General features: G+C 33.2%; 1 protein-coding gene across 6 annotated transcripts in view; it reads right to left on the bottom strand.

The window, feature by feature from the left end:
* Window positions 1–20,565, bottom strand: part of EPHA7 (EPH receptor A7) — a 152,955-nt gene that overhangs the window by 9,422 nt on the left and 122,968 nt on the right. The window contains exons 6-14 of one of the 6 annotated variants that reach the window (XM_004580376.4): window positions 18,859–18,983; window positions 16,189–16,357; window positions 13,275–13,383; window positions 12,613–12,668; window positions 8,274–8,399; window positions 7,087–7,272; window positions 6,465–6,526; window positions 3,825–4,034; window positions 2,949–3,098 (exon numbers count right to left, since the gene is read on the bottom strand). In XM_004580376.4, the coding sequence (XP_004580433.1) occupies window positions 2,949–3,098; window positions 3,825–4,034; window positions 6,465–6,526; window positions 7,087–7,272; window positions 8,274–8,399; window positions 12,613–12,668; window positions 13,275–13,383; window positions 16,189–16,357; window positions 18,859–18,983 (1,193 nt within the window). Of the gene's footprint in view, window positions 1–2,948; window positions 3,099–3,824; window positions 4,035–6,464; window positions 6,527–7,086; window positions 7,273–8,273; window positions 8,400–8,870; window positions 9,699–12,612; window positions 12,669–13,274; window positions 13,384–16,173; window positions 16,358–18,858; window positions 18,984–20,565 lie in introns of those variants that run through there. The other 5 variants (XM_004580374.4, XM_004580375.3, XM_036494213.2 and 2 more) reach the window with 5 other exon arrangements.

The raw sequence follows: 20,565 nt of genomic DNA, 5'->3' as shown, positions 1-20,565 counted from the left end.
TCATTACAGAAATACTCATTCAGCATTCAATTTGGAATTTTGTGAAGTTCCTTAGAAATGTAAGTATAAATTTAGATTTCTTGTTTTCACGGTATCTTTGAAAAGATCAACAAAATCTGAGGCTTTCAAAAATTGAGGGCTTTCTAAAATCCCAGATTTCTCACAGCCAAATTTAACTAATACCAACTTAACTGGTTTACTTAAAAAAATCCATCTAGGCTAAAAAAAAAGATAATTGTCTGAAAGGCAATAGAGTGATCTTAATTTTTCTATTATTTATTATGTCTAAATGCATTTAGTTACAGAAAGAACTTTTTATCTTTCAAAAACTCAAATGTAGGGCCTCATGCAGTACTTTAATGGTTAAAGTCCTCCCTTGCACACCTGGGATCACATATGGGCACTGGTTCATATCCCAACTGCTCTGCTTCCCACCCAGCTCCCTGCTTATGACCTGGGAAAACAGTCGAGGACGGCCCAAAGCCATGGGACCCTGAACCTGCATGGGAGACCCTAAAGAGGCTCCTGGCTCCTGACTTTAGATTGACTCAGCTCAATTGCGGCCACTTGGGCAGTGAAACAGAAGATGGAAAATCTTTCTCTCTGTCTTTCCTTCACTCTATAAATCTGACTTTCCAATAAAAATAAATAAGTCTTAAAATTTTTGAATTTAACTGAAACTCTGATAAAGGAAACCTTGTCTAAAAAATATAATGTAACTATATACATACACAAGATATTCCATGCGTGTTGGGGGCTCAAAGACATCTAAGTGTTTGTAAATTCCTGCTACAGACTGAACATTTAAAACTTTCATCCAGAAAATTTTATCTCAGAATTGTCTCAATCATACAGATTTCCTCCATCTGCATACTGAAAATTAAACATATAATAGTTCAAATACCACTTTAACACCATAAGTATAAAAAAATTAGTATTATCCAATGAGAGGAATATTAATATGCACTTCAATATATAAATTGAGCTACATATATTATGTTTTAAGACTTCACAAACTTGGGTCCAAACGTAAATACTAGTTTAGATCTTCAATATTATCAAATTACATTTTCAAGGTCAGAAATTTACTAACATTCATCAATATTTATAGCAATTCTGCATTTATAACTTTTTATTTTTAAGACAAAATAAATAATATTTATGGAATTTTAAAAATTAAAATTATTCTATCTTAGCCATTTCAATTTTCCATTTGTGGAAGTTATCTGAACTTTGAATTTAAGCCATCTTATATTCCTGTCATTTTCCCTTTATATTTGAGTCTACTACAGAAGGAAGGTGTCAAAAGAAATGAAACTCTATGGAGTGCCTTGGGAATGTAAATATTTCTCTTTCTCTGCCCTAAGGATTTGTTTGCCCATATTTTGACAGTCCATGAAATCTTTGACACTGAGACCTGTCAAATATTAACAACCTTGCCTCTGCCAAACAGACTCATCATGTAGCCTTTCATCTTTGAAAAACAAAAATAAAAACAAACCAAAAAAACCACAAATGAAAATGTTGCATATTACCACTCAACACAAAATATCAAAAGATTTGCCTGATTGAAAGCCTTCCCACTTTCAGTCAATGCATAAACGTAGGTAAGCATCACGAAAACAGCCTTACCAACAACAGTTTCACCTCAGTCACCTAAGAATATTTACTTGCCAATTATAAGAGTTAGATAAATTTTAGGTGGATAATTCAAAAACTGCCAAGATTATGTTGAATGCTACAGTTTTCAAGATCACTTTTTGAAATGATTCTGACTGCAGTTACCTTCTGTTTATAAAACTTCAAAAAAATTATTCCCAACCAGTTTGTTAGTCATACCTTTTTTTCTAAATAGTAATGCTTTTTTTTCCCCTTAAATACTCCTACTGTTTTAATCTGAAACTCTCAGAACAGACTTTCATCAGCTTACCCTGACTCATCTTCATTTGTAATTACCACCATTGTCCCAAATCCCTGCTGCAGAAGCAGGAGCCTTGAATTGGGCTCCCTACACCTTTACAATCCTGCACTTCTGGGCACTGGGTGCTTTCTTAGGGAACTATCTAATCAGTTATGCATAAGCTCTTCTTTTTGTGGCTCAACTCCAGCTACCTTACCAGTTGCTAAGCCTGTTCTACATTAATCTAAATCTCAGTCACATTTTAGGATGAACTATATGAATCCAATAATATTCTAATGCTTTTGACACAACACATTCACAATTTTATAAAATTCAATGTAACAACAAGAAATATTCACTTGAACTTATGCCTCATTGTTTTATAAATGGTCTCGTGCATGAAATATAAAAATTAACACTGGCTTATTTTCTTAAATACAACATATTTGGTCTTAGTACAGCCTTATGGCATATATATATATATGTATATATATATATATATATAAAACTAATTACCAAGGATACACTTAGTGTGATTACATTCTTAAATGCCATCATGTAACACCAATCACTGCTTACAATAAAGTGTAGACAAATGATAATTGGTATTAATAAGATAATTGAGATTAAACAGGTAAATGATATTAAAAGTTTAGATAGATTATATTAAAATTTAATTAAAATCTATCACCAAAAGGCAATGAAAGTGCAAACTTTTCCTCCTGCTCACAAATACATTTTACTTCTTCTGTGATTCTACCAGTACAGAAGTGCAAGCACAGCATCACTGGTTTTGTTAAGGAGCATGATGCTCTGTCAGCTTGTATTATGTCCAGAAATTAAAAAGAAAATGATGCTTCAAATTTAAAATCAAAATCAAATTAATCATAAATTTATTGTAATCATTGTTACTATATGTGGTAATAACAGAAACTAAAAAAACATATATTCCTAATTCTTCTTAATTGGATATTAGCAAGATACATTTTCCAGTAATGATGGATAATAAGGTACTAAATTCTTTTTGTTTATTCAGTATAGCACCTACATCTTGATTTGACATGTCCCAATAAGGTCGTTCTCCATAAGACATAACTTCCCACATTACTATTCCATAGCTCCATACATCACTGGCTGATGTGAATTTTCGATACTGGATGGCTTCAGGTGCTGTCCATCTTACTGGAATTTTTCCACCCTGATATAAAAAGAAATCGACATTTAAATTGTGTATAATAATTAACAAAAATTTATGGTTATACATTAAGGTACCATCAATTACATTTGTAACTGTCTGGCAGTTCATCAACACTGGCCCTACCAATCTTGAATATCTGTAAGCATATTTTAAGTTATAAATCTATTTTCATAGAGGCAGTTACATATTTTCATTGCTAGTACAATTGATTTTAATGAACTCTTTGTAGTCCTAAGTCTAAAAAGAAGAAAATGACAAATTAGGCATAGCTACTGATGGAGCAAAATGGAACATCGGGAATTTAAAGAAAGCTTCAAATATTTTTTTTCAAATATTTCAAAAATTAAAAGAATCAGTATAGTACATATTCCTTAAAAATTTAAAATATGGCTCCATTTCTTGTTACAATTATGAGATAGTAGCTATAAAATGTATGTAACAACCTGAACCATCACCCATTCCTCCCAAGGCGTGCGTTAGCTCCCGGGGAACCCTTAGTTATCTGACAGCCCTGGATATCCTAGGAATATTATGACTGTTTCCAATTTTTTCTAAGCCTGCGTGTAATCTGAACAACAATTAAAATACTTTCAAAAGAAGAAAAATGTAAGCACAAATAGCTGAGAACAACTGACATTTTTTCTTGTTTATTTTTGCATTACCTATCCCTGTTTCTTGGTAGGAAAATACAAATACGAAGAAGTACAATAGCAGACTTTTTCTTACAGTGGTTGTGTAGACAGCTTCTGGATCATCCTCTATGACCCGGGACAGACCAAAATCTGACACTTTACACACAAGATTGCTGTTGACAAGAATATTGCGAGCTGCAAGGTCTCTGTGAACATATCCCATATCAGCTAAATATCTCATTCCAGCAGCAATTCCTCTCAGCATTCCTACTAATTGAATGACTGTAAATTGACCATCATGTTTCTGCAAGAAGACAAAACAAAAGTATGGCTGGTTGTACTTATAAGCCAAGATGAATAGGAATGCATACTTACCTTTTAATATTATATGATGAAAATGCTTAATTATTTTTCTACGTATAATTCACATTTGTAGGGAAAAATCACATTTTGACTTGATAGTTAACTATTTCATATTTACAATCTTCTGTTATATAATATACGCATATGTGTGTGCGTGTGTGTGTGTGAGAGAGAGAGAGAGAAAGAGAAGCGAGAGAGAGAGAGAGAGAGAGACAAGAGACAGAGAGAGAACTGAAAGGAAAGAGAGAAAGGAGAGAGAAGAGAACAATTTTCAGATTGCTAGCTCATGCCCCAAATACCCACAACGGCCAGGGTTTAGCAACACTGAATCCAGGAGCCAGAAACTCGGTTCAAGTATCTCATGTGGGTGGCAGGCTCCAACCTGTTAAGGTATCACTTGCTGTCTCCCATCACTTGTGCCACCCAAGGTGTCCAAGAGCAGGAGGCTGGAATTAGTTGCTGGAGGCTGGTGTTTTGCTGAAGCACTGTGATATGTGACATGGGCAGAGTGTCCACTGTCTTAATAGTTAGGCCAAACTCTTGTCCCCAGTTTGGATTTTAATATCATTCAATGTAAAAGTGTATTTTTTAGATTTTAATAATACAAGTTCAAATGCATGTGCTTGTAGAAGGACACCATGATTTGTAGAAGCACAGTGAACATAGGATAACAACTGATAGCCTATCATTTGTACGAGAACAGCTGATGTGATATCATTTGAATGAGAACACTTGATTGGATATATGAAACAAAAAAATAGTTTCAAACAAGAGTGTGCAAACAATTGATGGGTTCCACAGAAAGGTTTATGGGAACTACGTAAACTCCTCAATAGCTCCTCCCTAATCCTATGTGAGCTTCAGTCTATAAAAGCCTGATGCCACTGAAAAACTCCAGCTATCTCACCAACACCTGTTATTATAGGCTCTGGGCACCAAGTCCATCGATGCAGGACAGTGGACATATGCGAATTTTAAAATTAATTTTAAAATAAAATATCCAAAAATCTTAGTAATGGGAAGCAATTGTTTTTCCAACCCAAAGACAAAAAAGTATATAGAATATATAAAAGACCTACACATATATTACATTTTTCTTCAAATACTAATAAGGAAAAAAGAAAAATATTTGAGTCAAAATGAAGGACATCTAAGAAGTAGACCATGATTATAGTGACTGTTTTCATTTCATTCCTTTCGTTGTTTTGCTCCAATAGGAAGCTTACTTGCAAAAAAAGATTCCCTAAAATCTCCTGGCAATTGGGGTTGTGACCTGCTTTCAATGAGGCAGGCCACTATATTTCTAACTCATTTTCTCAACTCATAGATTTTCCTCCTTCAAATGCCATACAGCCAATGTTGGTACCAATTAATTAACTTCCTAGATAATGGTCCAAAGATCAGACAGCTTTTCACATCATCATTTTGCAGTAAGTTTCTGTAAATCCTGATTGCTCTTAAATCCAGATGAAAAGATCATTTTAGATCATGTTAAAATTTTTTTGTATGTCTTCTCATTCCAAAATGTTAACATGTGTTCATATTAGGCCAAAAACTTCCGAGAATAAAAATATGCATATATAAATATTTAGGATTTATCACCTGAAAAAAATCACAGTGTATTAATTTAGTGGGGCCTCTATTATCATGTTGCAAGTTAACTGGCCACCTGAGATGTCACCTTTCCATATGAATGCTGGTTTGCATCCTGCATGCTCCACATTCAGTCCAGCTCCCTACTAATGCACCTAGGGAAATGCAGTGGAAAATGTTTCGAATACATGGGCCCTGTACCCACATGGGAGACCCAGAGAAGCGTCTGGCTCTTGACTTCAACCTGGCCCTGCCCTGGTCATTGCAGGCATTTGAAGAGTGAACCGGCAGATGGAAAATCTCCCTGTGTTCCTGGCTTCCCTTCTCTCTCCATGTGTAACTCTGCCTTTCAGATAAATTTTCAAAAGCAGCATTTAGCAATTGCACATTAGTCTTGGGCTTTATTTAAACACATATCAGAGACAGTACTGAAGAGCAGAGTACGCATCATACCGACACTAAACGATTTTCTCAGTTTTTACTTTTGTTAGAATTTTTCATTTAGGATTGTTTATTATGTTCTGAAATAAGCATTCAAAGCAGAGTTCTTCCAATATCTTTTGTAGCTCAGCTAACACGATAAATGGGATATTTCTTAAAAAATCATATTGTATCACTTAAATATCCAATAGGTTCTAGAGTATCCCATTCCAGAAGTTTATTAATTTTATTTTCAGATACGATTTTCTCATGAGTTAAAATTTAATGTTTTCTTTTTATATTCTGAAATAAAATTTGATATTATTATATTGGAAAGGAGGATAATTTTAGTTCTTACCCTGAGAAATGCATCTAGGGCTCCATTTTCCATGAATTCTATTACAATCATGACTGGTTTCCCTACAATTAAAAAAGAAAGCAATCCAGAAAGTTATTTTCAATATTGTTACCAAAATATTAGGATTATTCCTTCTCTCACTTCCATTTCAGTCTTTGCAAGGTTGAAGAGTTGATCACATGGGTGTTTCTGATGTTTTTAGTGCTGTTGCTGTGTCCAGAAAGTCCTTAAATGTCTGCTTACATCATGGTCATGAATTATGAAGTAAAAGTCCACATGTTCTTCTAGTAGTGCTTTTGTGAGAAACACTCATGAAAATGAGATTTCATGTAAAATATACAGCATAAACGGTATCACTTTTAAAGCTTTTGATGTTAAATACAAATATTTGCCAGTCATTGCAGCTATTTGATTTGCTCTTCAACTCAAATCTGCATTTGTTATTTCTGATTTTTGTGTTTTACTCTGAGGTGGCAACATAAAAAGAAGAATTATTTTAGTTAGTGACACACTGGGAAGAAGTACATCCATTTAGAGTAGGTAGTATGTTCACAGTTTGATCTTTTGTTACAAACACAATAATAGTAAATTCTAGTAAATGAAAGAGATTATCAATATCTACCTCTTGTAACAACTCCTTCCAAATGGACAACATTTGGATGATCAAACTGCCCCATGATGCTTGCTTCACAAAGAAAGTCTCTTCTTTGTTTTTCTGTGTAACCCACTTTCAGGGTTTTTATGGCCACAGCAACATCTCTTTTCCCTGGAAGTTTTAAACGGCCACTGCAGACTTCTCCAAATTCTCCTGAGTTAACAGAAGAAGCAGATGTATGTTAACATCTAAACTACTTTCTTTCTCAAAGTATATAAAATTCTTCAAAAGTTCTTTTGATAAAAACAACTAATAATGCGTTTTCATAAATACTTTATAAACATTCCTTAGTTATTTTGAACATATTCAAGTAGATAAATGTTTCTATTTTACAAACATGCTGAAAATCATTTTGAAAAGAATGGTTAGATGGGAATAACACTGAAGGGTATATTGCAGCTCTTCAGCAGAAATGAAGCTTGCTCTCTACGACACAGCCTATAATTTTTCAACTGGATTAACAAACTATTTTTCAGTGTCACCTTTTAGGTGTAAAACACATTGTGTAACCTATACTGCTTATTAAACCATAAAGGGCACATCGGTAATTCTAAATGTTGCTAGTGCTTTTAAAGTTTTAGAATAAAATATTTATTAAAGATTAAAAAGTCTGGAAATTATGTGCAGTAATGTCTGCTAGATTTAAGGGAGTTGGATCTAAAAATGTACAATTATTGTGAAAGCACACTGTACACATAGCAATAACACTGTGTAAATAATTCATGGATGCTAATTTTCTACATAGATTTGAAATGGAACAGCAGCTAATTCTCTACAAGTACAAAAGAAAAGTAAAAGCTTAGCAAGAAGACAGTAAATCAAATGGAGAATATATATTCCAACAGATTCAAGATAACTTTGACATTTCAAAATCTTATTCTTGAACTACAGGCCAGAATCATTAAGCAACAGCTTAGAACAGTTTCTTAAAATTTTGACAGAAAATCAGATATATACAGATTCTCTGCTACATGGTTCTTTTTCACTTTTTCCCTTAACATTTCATAAACAAGTGCAGCCTCATTGCTTCCAACAGTTTAGGCAAATTTAAAAGTTCTATACTTGAAGGATAATTATTTGCCTGTCATTATGATGTATGACTTTCGATCTTGGCTAAATGGAACAGCCTAAAAAGGAAGCTACAACAGTCTTACCTGCACCAATCACACGTTCAATTTTAATACAGGAGGCATCTAGCTCCTTGGCGAATTGATGGACAGCTCTATTTGGGTCCTCATAGGTTTCAGGGTCAATGTAGGTTTTGGTGCCTGGAAATTTAACTGTAATGATGTAAGAAAGCATGACTGTGATGAAGCAAAGCACTTATTGTGCAGTCAGCCCAGGAATTTCATTATGCAGAGTGCTCCTTGGAACAGTGAACTCGCTTCCACATCACCTGATTCACAGCGTCTTAACAGACTACTTCAGTCTGTTGGCGTATATGTATTATCTGCAAGCTTCTATAGGTAACATGGGATCCAGCTCATAGATTACTGGCTGAATTGCTTTTCCAGTAAATCAACAAAATACATCCACCAAACTTTTTGACGTGCCTTTCAGACTAGAAGTTTAATTAAATTCATTGCTATCATGGCTTAGTTCAAGCCATATTGAACTTTGTAATAGACTTGGAAACACATTTGTAAATGTATCAGTCAATCAATCAATCAAATTAATACACTGGGAAAAGAAGACATTTCATTTACAGGTAGGCTACTACACTGACAGCAATATTAAAAACATTTAGACAGTTTACTTATTCTTTTGATTTATTTTTTTAAAGACCAACCACCGTTGACACATACATAAAATTAATACAAGTTATGAAGGATTGCTATCACACAAAGAGAAATATTCTAAAAACAGTTTCATCTTCACCTTGAAGGATAGTAGAGGCCAGATGTACAAAGTACAGAGTAAAGTTATAAAATTTACAATATTCCTGGGATCTGTTCACCAAATATGACAGTGATTTAAAAAATTAATGGTTTATATGAACTTTCAGTTATAAGGCTTTGGAAGATCTTAACTGCTATGAGGAGGTAGCCAATATGCTTCACTAAAGGTAGTCAAAGTTTAAACAACACAGAATCATCTTAAAAAGCTAAAAATCTTAAAATGCACCCAGAAGCATGCAGGTAACAGATAATGATATGTCAACGTTAAATTAAATTCAATCACAATAATGAATACCAAATATAATCATTTGGCTAAAGACCACGATAGAGATAGGCATATATTTGGTAATATTAATGCAATGAAAAAATTACATTATATCCTCAGAAATTCTTTATTGTTTTTAACAAAGCCACTGAACAATCTTCTCATTAAAACTTACTATATGCAGAACAATGTATTTCCTTATATATTACACTGTAGCCTAACTGTGCTTGTCATCACATTCGGATTATATTTTAAATAAAATAAACATATAACCAACAAAAAAGCAGAATGTATAAAGGAAAGTGGGACTTAAAAATCTTGATTTATTCTGCTGTAGTTGACTGTTTATCCAAAAGTGATTGTCTTAAATATTGTTGCAGTTTATAAAACTGACAGATGCTCATTTGTAACTAAAGCTGAACATGAAAAACAACACAAGCAAAAAAGAGAGAGGGGATAGAAAAGAGAAAAGAGAGAAGGAGGATAGGGAAGAGGGTGGGGGGAAGAGAAAAAGAGAGAAGGGAAGAAAACAATAGGTTAACCTCCTAGATTGGCAGGCAGATGGATAATGAGCCATCTTCTCCCTTTTTATCCTCTCTTTCCTTCAATGTTTTCTTTCTTTTTTTTCTTTTTGTTCTTGATAAGGGAGCTAGATTGGAGGTAACCTTCTGAATCTCAAATGGGTCTCTGATGGTTCTTTATTCAAGCTGTCATAAAATATTTTGACAGGCTAGAGCTATTTTGGCATAAAAAAATATGAACTACTGCCCAGCTTGGATCCTAAGACATTGTTAGAAGAATTGGTAGAAGCAAACAAAATGTAAATTGGAAATGCTTTACTGAACCCCTCCACCATGTTTAAATCTTTAAAGGTAGTACTTGGGATCACAGAGAACTGAGAACACTGGAAACAAATGATTGGACATTCGATCAGTCGGTGGTCTAAAAGCTAGTTAAATGACTGCTTACAATGTCTTTAAAAACCAGTTTGGGGTCTTAGCACCTGGGAAAATTCTTCCAGAACAAAAAGAATAAAAGGCTACTGATTCATAAATAGCTGGTGACCACAAGTCTTAGTTATACAGCCATCAAATAAAATTAAACATTGGTTCTCATCAAGTGACAGGATGTTTGCAAAAGAATTCTTCGATATACTGTAACTTACTACAACAGGATATATTAAGTGAACTTCAGCTTTTGTTCATTATTCATTTTTAAACCGATGCTTTGAAATAAGGAGCTAGTTTACAAATATTTTAATATTCATAATTGCTGCTGCTTATACCAATTTAAAAGTACGAATTATTTTGTGTTTTACTACCTTACATTTCTCATGAACATTAAATATCTTGAACACACAATAGAAATTTTTCAATGGCAATGAAAACACATTTATATACAGCAAACTTCTTCAGATTCTTCTTTGTAAATAAGACATGCAACTTTATTCATCATGATTACAAATCAGATGTGAAATGAGAAAAAAGTGAGTAGCATCAAAATGCTGAAACTGAGAGATGACACCTAAGCATGAGGCTATGCAGGGAGTTCTAGACAAGCCTTGTTTAAATTTACTTTCTGCATTAACCTTCAAGTTAAAAGCAAATAAGCTAATCTGTATTTGATAATTTGGAAATGATTTAGATACATTCAATACATAAAAGAAAGGTGATATACTCATGAAGGTAGAATTAAATAATGTTGCCATTAAATTATTCACATATGGGCAAGGTCAAGAAATTCTACCCATTATTTTCTTAAATTACATGTCTATATACATTTTATACTGTAAATACAAGTTTAGGTTTTCAAGTTTTGATCCTCTCCTTCCTGTCTCTGAAAGTATTAAAATTAGTTTTCCTTCTCATGAAAGAGGAAAAAAATATAACCTTTACTCTTCTGTACTTTGCCTAATAAACACCCCGAGGTGCTCTCATTACCCAAGTTTGTCACAGGAAAATCTCTGTGAAATCAACCACAGAATGTTTGGATAGTGTGACCCTATCATATATTCCCAGGCAGGGTAGCAGGATCACTTGAATTCAATCAATCAGGGATAGATTCAAATTTTTTGAGGCTTGAACATCATACAATCTGGGATACCCTCTTTACGAAAGTGATATATAATTATATACACAAAATGACTAGGCAACTGCTGGGCTGGGAAAGCAGTTCATGAAAATGAGGGACCTTGAGGTTTAAACCTCTTGACAAAGCCACCTTTGGTAACATTTTTACTTCCATTTGCAGTATTCCATGTACCTTCCTGCATTCAGTAGCTGAAATTCTACCGCATTCCATTTTAAATTTGAGGTTTTCTTTCATAAATTAACATCAAGGTAACCATAGACCCAAGGGATACCAATACATAGAAGAAATGTAGGAACGTTAACAAAAGCACCCACAGTTTGTGTATTTAAACCACACATAGCCATTTGAGCTTTAAAAATATGAACCACTCTTGCTTGGTGTTTACATAGTACTTTACAATAAGTAAGTGATAATAATTTCTTTACTACTGACAGGAGAATTTGATAAATCTTGCAATAAAAAGGTAATCCTTGTTTCAATTATGAGAAATCTGTAAAAATTTAGTCAAGATGATAGGCATTAAGAAAATAAGTTATTGTTTAACGTTTTCAAGGATTAAAAATAATAATAGGTATAGCTAAGAATATCAATATGTAAACACATCGTTTGAGTGTTAGGTCTTATTATCTGCACAAAGTTCCAGTGTTTTGTGTTTACTTGCCATCAACACTAATGAAAATAATAGCGTTCGTGTCCATATACCTTGGGTATCTATGTACCTTTCTGAATATGATTTCTGAAAGGAACATTAGCGGATAACTTAGGCCGTGGGAAGACATGGGAGAACATCAGCATCCCATGGCTATCCTATTCACATTCCGTGGAATATCTCTTCAGTAATAGACACTGGATAGTAGCTGAAGAGAAAGAGGCTTCTTAGCAGGTAGCCTTTTAGGCTACTTTAAAGTAATATTCTATTGTCAGAACAAGTAAGTAAGTTCAATGGGATATTACTTTAATAATCAGAAATACATGGAAAAAAATGTAAAAGGAGAAATTTTGATGTAAACTGTGCTGATATCCTGCAGCTACGTTACATTTCTGAATATATCCAATTTTTTAAAATTCACATCTCATAACCTTCACTGTTAATATCTTGTTCAAATGTTTAAAGCAATATTTTGAGCTCATACGACTTCAGGTGTGATTTATTAGGAATTTTGTGTTCATACCAATACTGATAACCAGGTTTCTGTATTAGTTGGGGTATATAATGATAAAGAAAAACCAAACACTTACAATGAAAGTAAAGTTCTTCATCCCCTTCTTGGTCAGCTTTGCTATAACCACAATGCCTAGAGAAAGCAAATGGTGACAGTCAATCAATGTTCTTTATGTATTTAAAATTTATTACAGTGCAATCCTGAGCACTTAGAAACATACTTAGAAAGAAGAACTAAACAAAAAAAACCCCTCATTTCTGTATTTATGAGCTCATTTAGGCATGATACAGCAGCTCACGTGCTTACAAATACAAAATATTTGTGCGAGACAAAACAAGAATTGTTTTGTGTAATTCGATTTATCAATGAGTGAATCTCTGCTTATAATACTTTCTGAAAAAATGTAATTTTAAATGTTTTCAAGTTTTTTAATCTAATAAAGAATAAACATTTTGCCAAGTATCCTCTCCATTCATTATGAAATTCTAACCCAGAAAAAAATCAATAAAAATTTATCCAACAGAAGTTATAACACTGATTCTCAAACTAATAACAGTAATCAAACTCATATTGGTTTGATCATCAGAGAATGTCATTTTATTGACCTCTAAAGTTTTGTTTCAAAGAATACTGATGTTTATTATTTAAAATTCCTATAATACTAGATCAAAAATAGGTTGAAATAACTATGAAAATGATTAGTTTTTTTGTAGAGATTAGAACAACTTTATATTCTACCTTCTTCCAATGATGAATCCAAAAACCATGAACACCAGGATGATGGTTCCTGCCACAGCAACCACAGCAATGATAATCACAGGATTCTGTTCACTGGAGACAGCTGTAGCTATAAACACAATACTCAGGCTTAGAACATTTGATACTATGCAGACACTATGGAGGTTAAATAAAATATTAATTATTCTGGTTAAGTCCCTTTTGGTTTTAGTCATTACAGTGTAGCTGTATAAATCTTAGTAAATTTTACTTTTATAATTTAAGGAAGTAGTAACAACAACACTTTCATCTCTTTTAGTTCTCCCAACTACTAAAGAAACTTCCCAATGCCTTATGGAAAACCATTTTGCTGCTTAGCTGTGGAAAGCTTAGTTATAAATCAAGTTATAGAAATATTGCACTTGCTAGTGTCGATAAACTCCTATATATCTCTTGCAAGGCACTTGATCTATCTATGCCTATTCATCTGGTATGTAAAATAGGAGCAAAATCAACAACCTATATATTTTTAAGACATATTGTAATACACTGAATTTTTTTTACCTTAGCTATTTATACACAACATAAAACTCTATATTGATATTAAAACTTCATAAATTTACATTCCTCTATATTTTAGTGAAGATTATTTGTATACATTTCAATAAAGTATGCACTAAACGTATTTGAGAGGTACGGAGGGGTTGCTTAATTACAAAGAAGCAAGCTTTTCTTTAAAAGCATTTTATCATTAACTAGTTGCATACAGTTTCCTGTGCTCACCAAGGCAAGCCCAGCTGAAGTTTTTAGAGAGTTTCTTTGGAAACAAGTATGTTTTATGTCCTTTATGAAAGCCTATGATTCAAAATTCTTCAAAGTAATTCAAACTTTCTCACTTCAGTTTTTCTAAATCAGTATTTTTTCCATATGGTAATACCTCAAAGTATTATATTTTCAATACTAGCTTGTAAAATCATCAATCACATGAAACAGTAAAAACATACATTGCTACTAATTATCTGGTTCAAATATCAAGTAATAATACATAGCATCAGATTAATACAGAGTGCTTACTTCTGAAACAATTAACAGGTGTAATTTTTAAAAGCAGAATGGAAAATATCTTTCCTTATTGGCAGCAAGAGACTGGGTCTCTAGAGAAGACAGACACATACAGGAACAGTTTAGCTCTCCAAAACATGCACTGTAAAGTTATTCAGTTAGCCTTTTTCTAGTTTCTTTCTGTTTCCATTTGACAACTTATGTCTTAGTTTTGTACACATACTTATGCTAACAAGCGATAGCTCCTATGATAGAAAAGAAAAAAACTAAAAAATATCTCTGGTCTAAGAGCAAGGGGTTTATACACACATGCCCTAATTAAGCATTTGTCAATTTGCTTTCTAGAGGAACCTAACAAAAATTATAAAAGAAAATATCAGGTTTCAAATTCTGAAATTACACCCTTTTATATAACAGGCTGATTTTAAGGATGTTTGTGTATTGTCTTCTTATGTACTTGATTTTTCATGTACAGTAAGAGGAAAAAGTAATGTAGTAGTTCTATGCAAGATGAAAGATTACAAATACATATGTAGAAGTTCTTTCATTCATTCAATGTACCCCATGATTCTAATTCTTACATTGTCTGAGGCTGAATTCTTTCCTTATCTTCAGAATACAGCTCAAGTGAGAAAAATGAACTCAGTTGAATGAGGAATCAAAATTGGGGCATAATGATTTATATGTTTATTTATCATTAGGACTACACTACAATTTGTACATAGTTGACTTTTACTGTTAATATTTTTGTTTCATTTATAATTTCAATGTAGATTTCAAAAAATAATATTATTGTTCAAAAATTACAAAACCCATAGTTTCAATGCCACACAGAGGATTCGAGCATGTACAATGGAATAATAAGCTAAACTTCTCATTTCAAATAGTTTTCATGTCACTCCTCGGATTTAGCATGATCTTTCCTCTTGCTTTGCTTCCTGGCACAAGTTCCCTAAAGTGCTGCTTACATTGAGGCATGTACTCTGCCAGAACTTAATTCTATGGCCAAAGTTTGTCTCCCAGTCTCCCTCTGACTATCCTACAGACTGAGAGGATGATTTGTGTTATGTATATGTATATTCTTAATTCTTATCCTTATACCCTGGGCTACCTCAATTGTTCTCCAAGAAGAGAAACTTGTTCCTCAAGTTTTCTGCAGAATCCTGAAGGTCAAAGTTATTTCACATAATAACTAAAATGTCATTTGCCCCCTTTACACTTATTTGCTCATAAGAGCACAGCTAAGTTTTCTAGAAGTCAAGATGTAGACTTGTAAAATGTAAAATGTAGGTGCGTTTTTAAGATTCCACTTTGAATTCCAAATATGGTATGTAACAAAATATATTATTTACATAAATGGAATCAAAATGTTTTATGAATAATTAAAGTGTTTCATTTGAGACTTTTTGAGCTAGATGTTAAACAGTGAAGTTACGCAGTCATATAACTTTAACATCACCACCTGTCTCCTCCCATGCCCATCTGGAATAATGGAAGTGGACCTTTGATGGCTACGCTCACTGAAAGCTCATTCTCGAGTCTACAAAAAATATTTTGGACTCAACAGATCAGTTGAATGAACTGTGCTTCCTTTTCTAACTTCTCCATTTAAATTTAAATAATTTAAATTTAAGTCCAGTATGGGTCAAAGAGATTAACTTGCTAATTACAGTTTTAACAATCCTGAATAAAACAACAAATTTGAAACTGCTTTTCTGAATATCTTTGAGGAACGGCATACATTGATGTACATAAATTTTACTTTGCAAGTAAAATTTATCTTGATTATCATTTACAATACTGGAAAAATAGGCAAGAATTAATGAGAGTAAGAATTCAAACCAAAACTGGTAATTACCTTCAAACATTTTACCTGTAGCTTCCTCCAGAGTAGCAACATCAAGTCTGGGACTGTAATTTCCATAACCAGCCGCAGTAAAAGCCCGGATCTGGAAAACATACACTGTTCCTGGTTTCAGGTTATTGATGGATGCCGAGGTGGACTTCGTTTTTAATGTTGAATAGGTCCTTTCCCTTTGATCCTGGGAGAGATATTTACAGGGAATAGTTAATTGTGATAGCAACCAGAAACGCATTAACTAATTCTTGCAATTTATATCCATATTCAGCAGTGCTTTTATAGAGGCTGTTTTGTGAGATAATATAATGTCGAGTCATTTCTGTTATAAAACAAAAAAGTGTGAAACTACCAATTTTGGTTTATAAATTTCAAAGACAAACAATTAAGTTAAAATGTTAATGATGTTTTCAACTTTTGTTCTGTTGGCACATGGCACGGAGATGAGATCTACTTAGCCATAATATAATCAGATGTTGCAGTAAGCACCACCGGAGTATACCTAGGAATTTACGGTTTTGTAAAGGACTTTATATTGTAACATAGTTCTCGGAATTATTTTTTTCCTGAATGTTCTTCAGCAAATGAAAAAAATGTGCTACAAATTAAGAATCATGAAATCACATAATTCAGTTTAATACAACCATCATCCTGCCATAGCAATTTTCAATTCCTATAGAATAAAATCATTCTGCATTGAATGGACATTTGTTAACAAAAATTGTTAATGTAAGAATTAAAATATGATTTATGCTATTATAAAATTTTAATGACTTTAAATTTATTTTTTGGATATGAAAGTAAAGTTCATGCACATTTATTAAAATACTACAGTTATGTTTTTACATAACATTTCATCTTCCAAGCATGAGTTATGTTGTTATATAATTACTTGAAATAAATACTAAAATTAAAACATTCAGAAAATTTCATGAAGACAATATTTAAAGGAAGAAAGTGTAAACATTCATTAGGTTTCACCCTATTTTGATTAAAATATAAAAATTTCACTTCATAGTATATCATTTTAAACAATTTTTTATTCATTCTATAATAAAAAGCTTTATCAAACATTATGAAGCAAAGAAATTATTTGTTGAAGTCTGGAACTTTAGCCAGATTGATCAGAGATCACGATGATGTTGGCAAAAATGTAAACACATAATTAGGTCAGTTTAGAAGAAATGAAATGTGATCATAATCATGTATGAAACTCAGGATTCAGACCAGCATTGTGGCCTAGTGGGTTAAGATGACACTTGCAAAGCCTGCATCCACTCTGGCAGCCAGTTCAAGATCTTGCTAGAAAACTAGCAGCAGATGGCCCAAGTGCTTTGAAGACTCCGAGGATGCTCCTGGATCCCGGGGAGTCGAACAGAAATGGAAGGGATTTCTCTCTTTCTGTCTCTCCCTCTCTCTGTGTAACTATTTCAAATAAATCTTTAAGAACGTTGGTAATTTTTAAGATGTGCTTACTTCAAAAGAATTATGCACAGTCATAACAGATGGTACAATGATATGCAAATCACATGCTTGAAAACATTGCAGTTCTATTGTGTTTCCCAATAATTATTAATGTATAAATTCGCTGAATACAGATGTATTCTCTATCTTACCAAATAAAAAATTAAGTATTTGTGTGGATACACGTCACAGCTTTCCAGTTTGTACTGTATGAAATTTCACTCCACTGAACATAATTGTCAAAATACGTATTACGGTTTTTGCATCTGATACAATTTCAGGAAGGATTGACACTATTACAACTCACTAGAATACAAATACAACAAAAACAGAATCAGAAACCATGATTCCACTACTAACTAATTTGGTGGCAAAATAAAAGCATTCCCTTGCAAAAAAGTGAGACAAAGAAAATAAAACTTTGGTTATGAATTCATGAGTTTGCTAAGTAAGTAATTAAAATATTTAAGATTAACATGAATAGTAAACCAACCTAATATTAGGTTGTTTTCAAATGAAAAGAATATATCTGGTGCTAAAACAGTACACGCATTTCAACGTTTTACATTAGGGCAACTCAACTAGTCTTTCCAAAGTGTTATGACTAACATTCATGTGTGTAAATCTGTCTAAATAGTTAAACTATCTAAGTGTTTTAAGCACTTCACCCAAGTCAGCTAAGTCAATACTAGTAACACTGAGAGCTATTTTTACTCTAGCAATAGTAATTATTTTCCATGTTCATATATTGAGTCTGGTTATTCTGTGAGTTGGAGGCTTGATAGCAATTTAAGAAGGAATTTTCTATACTGCTTTTTGGCCTATTGGCTAAGATTATGTATAGGATTTTCTGTCTCTCTGCACTCACACTCAGATGTATCACTCAACTAAAATTTAGCCAATTTAAGGAGATGAAAAAGTCAGCACTTGAGTTTCTGTCATCTGTTTTCAGCTCATTGTAATCTAATTTTATATCAGAAATTGAATAAACAAATACATATAAAACATCATTTTTATGGGTATAACATGAAAACTTAGTAAATATCAATCACATCTATAATAAAGAACCACAGAGATGGTTACTAACCATAACTAAAACTAAATGCAAACTATTGAAGAAGCTCCCAAGAGTTGACAGCATGACCAGTTTCAGCCTACAGTGCAGCAGGATGGCACAGGGTACATAGCACGTCATACTTTAAATCTGCTCTCAGCACTTACTTTCTCGTAATACTTGATTTCATATTCGGTGATGACTCCATTGGGATGCTCTGGTTCCTGCCAGGAAAGCTCGACACTCCGCTGCAGCACTCTCTCCTTCATTACTCCGCTCACTTGCGAGGGAGCTGTTTGGACAAGATGTGTCAATAAACAATGAGAAAATTCACTGGATGCCTCAAATCAAATGTCACAACTGATCAGTTCCATGCTGTGCCAGTTTCATTAAGGTAAAAGAAAGCACCTTTTGATAGCTTACAATTCAGAAACTAATGAATATTCAAACAGGACTTTATTACTGCTCATAAACCTTTACAGAAATCTAAATTAAAGTGCAAACAGCAAAAGATAGCATTGTTCAAGTTAGTGAAAAATGAAAATGGTGGGGCTGAAAATGACAGTTAACCAAATAAATGAATGCTAATTAAAACCAGAAATATAATTTCAGATTAATATCTAGTAGTAAACTAAGTACAAACATTTACTTCATTTGCAACAGTAATACACTTTTTAAATGAGAAAAATTACAAGAATACACAAGAAAAAGCATGTTAAATGGCTATTCAATTGTCATTTAAAGGAATCAAACTTTGTTTCATGACTATGTGCGCATGTGTGTTTCTGAAGAATTGCAATTAACCTTGAGAAAAATTTTTATGCTTCATTAGGTCAAGATGTGCGAAAATGTAAAAGCTGCTGCAACTTACATGTGAACATGAACACATGCATACTTATAGAGCTCCTTGTACATATAATTAGTTTATATATAACAGACTTCAGGCTGGTGCAAAGTACTACAATCTTGTTTTTTACTCTACATGGATAATAATATGATTAGAGTCTCTTCATTCTAATTAGTGGCATATCCTCTTTTTGGTAGCTTAGGCTGTGGAATGTAGGAAACTAATTTGCTCTGTCTAATTTGCTTGGTGATGATTAACTAGTTGTCTTCTCTGTCTAAATGAGTAGCTGCTCTGGCTTGGCTGAGTTTCAGTGAGCTCATTATGTTTCATGTATCATGCTCTATCTTATTCTGTAAAATATTTTCAGGCTGTTAATTTAATTTTCAGACGTCCGAAATTGTTAATAACCCTTCTGACAGAAAAGCAATTATATGGGACCAAAGCCATCTAAGCAAGCTCCTGATGTTTACCCCTTTGGTTTTATTTTGTTTCTTCCGCTTCTTAGTGTTTACTTGTACCAATGTCCAGAATATACATTTTTCAATTCTTTCTGGCTCGATGCTTTTGAAGGAAAAACACAGAAAATGAACGACCACCCCCTCCTCCCAGTAACAAAAATAATTGGGGCAGATTAAGTGGGACAACTTTCCCTGGAAGGGAATGTAGCTGAAAAGCATTCAACAGCATATTTAGAGGCTAAGCATGTTTCTGATATGTTTTCAATCATGCAAATATTTAAGAAGTATTCATCTTTTCAGTCACAACTTGGAAACCCTACAATGTGCAGTGAAAAACTTGTGAAAGAGACATATTTCCAGCTCTCCACCTAGAACATGCTTAGCATTTCTCAGTGGACTGTTCTGTTCAACTGGCTGCTGCCTGGATCTACAGCCGTGGGAAACATACTTGTCAACTAAATTGCAAATGTGGCATTGTACTTCACAAATTATCATCAATGGCCTCATGTCATCTGCACAATCCTTCAAATCCTTCAGAAGAATCTGTATTTGTACTTCAGTAGAAAAAA

The sequence above is a fragment of the Ochotona princeps genome, chromosome 1, assembly GCF_030435755.1.
Source record: "Ochotona princeps isolate mOchPri1 chromosome 1, mOchPri1.hap1, whole genome shotgun sequence".
Taxonomy (NCBI): Eukaryota; Metazoa; Chordata; class Mammalia; order Lagomorpha; family Ochotonidae; genus Ochotona; species Ochotona princeps.
This window is presented reverse-complemented; position numbering and strand designations above follow the sequence as displayed.